Raw genomic sequence first — 6,154 nt, forward strand, 5'->3', positions numbered from 1 at the left:
TTAAATATATTTTTTTATAAAAACACTAACTTAAATAAATACAAATATTAAATAAATTTAAAATTAACTCAAATTAAAGTTGTTAATTACGGGTTTGATTCCAATCCATATCTATTAGAGATAAAAATGTTTATAGGATAAAAAGGTTTCCAATTGAAAATGTTTATAGAATTAAAATATCCACAAAACCGGGTTACAGTCAACTCATGATTTTTTTTCTTAAATATGAAAAACTAATAAGTATTTTAAATATATTATTAGACATATAAGCAATTATTACTATGAAAATCAAAACTTCAACTCAATTAACTTTTGTCTCATGCTCGCTCATCTCAACCTTTATTTTGAGTCAACTTGTCTCAACCTTCTTCTTAGGTCGACCCGTTATGACCTTCAGTATAAGCTAGTAGGTATTGACTTTCAACTTAGGACGATCAGCCTTAACCTTCAACCTGAAACAAACAATCTAGACTACTACCAAAAAGAAAGGCATTACTGACAATCCCAGTCTACCGGAAAAAGCAAAAAACCATCGGTAATGCCCTATTATCAACGCATTAGCGATGACCATATTTTCGTCGATAAATCCTTTGGCGCTAACAATTACCGACAGCCTTTGCCCTTCGATAATTACTGAAGGGCAAAAGCTTTTGGTAATTACCAAAGGACAAAGGTCTTCGGTAAGAACCAGACATAATTAAGTTATATTTGTATTTGTTATCCAACTACACAAACCTGCATTACATGTTCACAACACAGACAAACCTGCATAACAATTTCAAACCACAGACAAACCTCCATAATATGCATCCCAAAATTATCCAATCATTGATGAAGTAAACCACAATATAACATCATGTGTATTGTTCAAATTTAAGAACTTGTATTTGTAAATGAAACATGAAACATAAAACATAAAACAACATGTTCATCTAGACCAACAATGTATATGTTTTAAAGACATGAGCATATTATAATGTAGCAGAATCATAATGTTCTAACATCCAAATGTTCTATTGTTCAATAACAAAATAAAACTAATAATCTACATAGTCATCATCAAAATGATCTTCATCATCCTACTACTCTGTAGATGGCTGGACTGGTGTAGGCTGGACTGGTGTGGGTTGGACTGATGTGGGCTGGACTGATGTGGGCTGCTGAGGAACGGCGGGTGACAGGGAGGGTCGTGGCTGGGTTGGAGGGACAGTGGAATGAAGGTGTTAAGCTTGAGGCAAAGCTCTCATGACCAGGGACTTAAAGTTTGTAAACTCGTCTCTCGATTCACTATTTTCGAGCTTTAATCATCGAGTCTCTTACGACGGTAGTGGATCCTTCGGTAACTAAATAACCTAACCATTACCGAAGGCCTTATCCTTCGGTAACTGCATTTCACTATGGCCTTCAGTAATTCCTTCGATAATAGACTTTTACCGAAGGCCAAAGATCATTCGGTAATGATCATAATTTTTATAGTGGACCTTTGGCTCGAGATGACCAATCTTGACCTTCAGATTGGGTCAACCCGTTGCGAGTTTTGGCTCGGGACAACCCTATTGAAATTTGACCCAAGCCTGGTCTTGACCTTTGAGCTTAGGTGGTCCATTTAGACCTACAACACATACTAACTAGTCTCGACCTTCAGTCTAAAATGATCTATCTGACTTGGCTTGACTAGCCTTGACCTTTAGCATGAATTAACCTGTCTCGACTTTTGGATCAGGCTAACACGTATAGACCTTTTATCCTACTCAGCCCGTCTAAACCTTTGGCCAAGGTTGACTTGTCTCAACCTTTGGATTGGTGTCATCTCAACCTTCGCCCTGAGTCAACCCATCTTAACCTTAAGCCTAGGCCAGTCTATATGGACCTTCAGGTCAATATGTCTCAACCTTCGACCCTTGACGACTTGTCTCCACCTTCGACCCTTGGCCCCACTTTTGGACTGTTGGGCACTCCCAAGTTAGTGGTTCTAGTGGTCAAGGGTGTTGTGTTTGACTTCGGGACTACTAGGTGTACTCTTCATAGTGAGCATAAGGGCATTAGGTTCTAGGCGTCAGGTATAGGGCATTGGGCACCACCCGGATTTGGATTTTAGGTTGTCTCAATATATAAAATTTTGATTTCTAATTTGTTAACGTTGAATCAGAGTAAAATTTTGATAATCAATCCTAGGCACATGATTATTCACTTTGATCATTGAGAACTTTGATTTGAAGTTTATGGTTAGTGTAATGTTTTTCGTCATTTTGATGTACTTAATGAAAATATTGTAATTGAATTTATGCCAATGCAATAGAAAACAAATGATGAATTGTTAATATGTGAATTAAAATAAATAATAGGTTCTTGTTGCTATGAGATGAGCTTGGAATTAGGTAAAATATATATGTAGGAAGATGCTAGTCAATACACTAGTCTTCTCGAGGTTGTGGCAAATGAATGTTTGTGTATACATGTGCCATGATAACTATATATATTATTTGTGTTCTTTAATTAATGTTCATTTGGATTTGATGTGTGATTTGTTAAGAGGTGTATGCATATTCTATAGTCATCATTTAAATTTAATATTATGATTTAAATTTATACTAGTTTATCCTATTTTTACTATTTTTTTCTAGTCTATCTACTTGTAATGATTGTATATGTTATACATGAATAGAAAATAATACGAATAAAAGGTTCAGTGGTAGTGAAAATATTAATAAATAATTAAAATATAGTTATTATGCTGGTATATAGTTTTTGTATTATATAACTCCTCCATCTCTTGAAAATATTTGTATAATTTGAGAATTTTCCTTAATTTTAAGACTGTGAAATATATATTACATAATATATTACATGTTTATGTATAATTTATTGCTTAATATCTAAATTATAATGATTTAGTTAATAGTTTAAATACGTTAGATTGGGATGTTGCGTTACTAAATTTTAGTAAATTAAAGTATTTTATGATTTTATAATTTTATTATTTTACCATTTTATGATTTTACAATTGTATAATTTTATAATTTTATAAAATATCACGTGATAACAAACTCAATAAGGTATATCAATCACATAAACTACTTATTAATTACATTATTTATTTAAAAAAAAAACTTAACAACTTCCGATTCAATTAAAAAATATAAAATTATTTAATACTCAATAAATCATATTAAAGACTCAATTGAAGTTTTTGAATTTATTAGAGTCTTGAAACGTGATAAAATATTGTTCTTAAACTTTATTATCAGTTATTAACTGCTTAAGAATAGACAATGGTTAGTGTTTAAATTTTACCTTGAGGTAAACATTTATCTAAATTACGTATTGATTTCACTGTCTAATTATTGACTTGATTTATTGAAATGAGTTTACAGTTTTGTAGTGTGAGGTAAATAAAATTTCCAGGCATTTAAATAATAAGAGAAAGGAAGCCATATAATACAACATATAATTACAAACACAGTTGCAAACATTTAAATTAATTGACAGGTTATGTAAACAGGTGGATTCTTCCAGAAACCATTTAGTTATTTTTAAATAACAAACTAAAAATGAAAAAACACATTAACATGCGGTGGAGACAGCTTTCATTTTTATTAGCAGCTGGCGGAAACCGATTCTAATCACCGTCACTTCTTTCCTCAATCAATCTGCAACGGTCCAAGTCATGTCATTCTCGAAGATCCAATGGCATACTTCAATCCGACCCGGACCCGATCCAAGAGCTACGAATGCGCCGTGGGTCGGGCTCCATGCGGTGGTGTCCAAGTGACATATAGCAACACCGTGGTTAATCTTCGCCTTGGATTCCGGATCCAAGAGATCCGCTTCGTACACCCGAACCTTAGGAACGGAGTGACAGTAGTAAAGCAGATAAGGGAACCAGCTCTGGTGACAGGAGACGGATTTGGTTACCTTGCCACCGTTCATCCCTTTGACCCGACCCACCATTACATTCTTACCGAACCCGTTTACGTTCTGAGTTGTCCAAACCCCGACATTACGGCCCAAAACAGAGGTTGCAAAATCAATCATGTCCTCGACAGACCCCACACACCGTTTGATCTCTCCGACGCTGGGTGCTCTCTCGCACTCACCCAAAGACTCCATCATCATCTTCTCCATGGAGGAGTTATCAGACACCTTGAACACGCTCTTCAGCTCCTCAATCTTTGAAGAAGAGAAGGGCAATTTCACCAGAATAGAGCGGGGCAAAAATGATCTTTGGGGCATTTTATCTCTTATGTCTGGCATGGCCATCACGGTTCCTTCCTTCAGCATGCTCTCACGAAAAAACTTACCCGGTTCAACCCACCTTTTTACCAAACTGCCACCAACAGTTGAAGAAGAGGAAGAGGTGTTGTAAGAAGCGAAGGAAACACCCTCTTTGGCGTAATCCTTAAACGTTGCGTTAGTGTTAACGCTGTAGCCGGTGAAGCCAACCGTGTTACGTTCTGCTCCTTTAGCGTAACCTTTGAAAGTGTCGGAACCGGGGTTGGCGGAGTTGCCGTAGTTTTTGAAATTCACTGTGGACGCAAACGTGTTCTTCTCGTAGGATTGGAACGAATCGTCTCCTACGTTAGCTTGGTCCCTATAGTTGGCAAAGTTGTGCGTCGCACCAACGGTTCCATCGCCATAGCTTTCGAATTTCTCTTGGGGATTATTCATGTTAACGCCGTAGTTGGTGAACGTACTATTGCTAGCTGTGCCTTTCTTAGCGTAGTTAGTGAAGCTAGAGGAGGCGACGTTGGAGTCTGTTCCATAGCCTGTGAAGTCGTTTTTGTCGCCAAAGGAGTTCTTGGCATAGCTCTGGAATGTCTGGTCGCCTGCGTTTCCGTCCTCATTGTAGCTGGAGAACGACTGTTTCCTATTGACGGTGTCGTCGGAGTAGGTGGTGAATCGCAGTTCAGCGACGTTCGAATTGCTGGAGTAATTTTTGAACTCGCCGGAGCCTTCCCCGCCACTGTTGGAGCCGTAAGTGTTGAAGCTCTGGTCGGCGACGTTGATGTCATTGGCATAGCCGGTGAAGCTTTCTCTGTGGTCAATGGATGAGCGGCTGTATCCACGGAAAGCGTTGACCGGAATGCTGACGATGTCGTTGGAGTAGTTTTTAAAGGTGTCTATTCCGTTTACTCTACCCGTTCCGTAGTTGGTGAAGTTCTGGCCGTCGTTGTAGGTTTGAAAATTCTCGTCTTTGGTGTGTTTCTCCAGGCTAGGACGTACCTCCGGGAAGCAGAGCAGGTGAGCGGCGGAGCAGAACTCCGGCAACCGTGTAGAGAGGGTGTTGGTGGCGGCAAGGTTTGTGAAAGAGGCGGCTTGGACGGCGGTCATAGGGGAGGCCTTGGAAAGAAGGAATGAAGGCTTTGGCAAGGTGTTGCGGACGTGTTTGTCCCAGTAGCGTGCCACCGAAGCCTTGGGAGTAAAGGGGTTTTTATCTGGTATGTCGCGACCACCGAGTGTAACCTGCAGGCACATGTGTTATACGTAAGCATAATATAGTATAATAGAATAGAAAAAAGTGCGTTTTGAAGCAATAAGAGTTAAGGGAAAGTGTTGTTACAGTGAGTAGTGAGAGAAGGATAAGGAGAAATAGGGTAGTCATGATGTTGTGCATGCTTCTTCTAAGTGGTTGAAGCCCGAGAGAGAAGAGAGCATAGGCTGAGAATGTTGGTGGGTTTGTGGAGAAATATATATAGTTGTGAGTGAGGAAATGCTATGAGCTAGCTGGAGAGAGCGAGAATGTGTTGAACGTGGAAAACATGTAAGACGATGGGGTTGGGCATTCCATCTTTGCTTTAATTATGCCGTTGATGCATGTGTAACGCTAGTATACTCTTTAAGGAGGGAAAATTATATCATCAAATTATAACCTTTTTTTTAATTGAAAACCATGATTTTGGATGAAAATATTTTACGTGTTTTATGAGATCTCTAAATAAATAACCGTTTTTGAATTTTCTAATTTTAAAATAAAAATGAATAAAAGAAGGAAAACAGATATTTTTTAGGACAATAGAAGAAGCACAAGAAATGTAATTAAATATTTATTGATCACCATGATCCGTTTAGTGGACACTTTTGAAATAGAAAAAAAATCTCTATATTACAATATAGGTATCGTAGAAACGTATAGATTTGGAGAACCTCACCTTTC

At 37.8% G+C, this 6,154-nt stretch overlaps 1 protein-coding gene across 1 annotated transcript; it reads right to left on the bottom strand.

Annotated features, from left to right (window-relative positions):
- Positions 1-3,429: 3,429 nt before the first annotated feature.
- Positions 3,430-5,837, bottom strand: LOC124822457 (polygalacturonase 1 beta-like protein 3). Its single transcript, XM_047294462.2, has 2 exons — positions 5,561-5,837; positions 3,430-5,463 (listed from the first exon to the last, which is right to left on the bottom strand). Exons 1-2 carry the CDS (start codon positions 5,612-5,614, stop codon positions 3,646-3,648), a joined length of 1,872 nt encoding a protein of 623 aa, XP_047150418.1. The 5' UTR covers positions 5,615-5,837; the 3' UTR covers positions 3,430-3,645.
- Positions 5,838-6,154: the final 317 nt, after the last annotated feature.

Source organism: Vigna umbellata, chromosome 1, assembly GCF_029865625.1.
Source record: "Vigna umbellata cultivar VRB3 chromosome 1, Vumbellata_1.0, whole genome shotgun sequence".
Lineage (NCBI taxonomy): Eukaryota > Viridiplantae > Streptophyta > Magnoliopsida > Fabales > Fabaceae > Vigna > Vigna umbellata.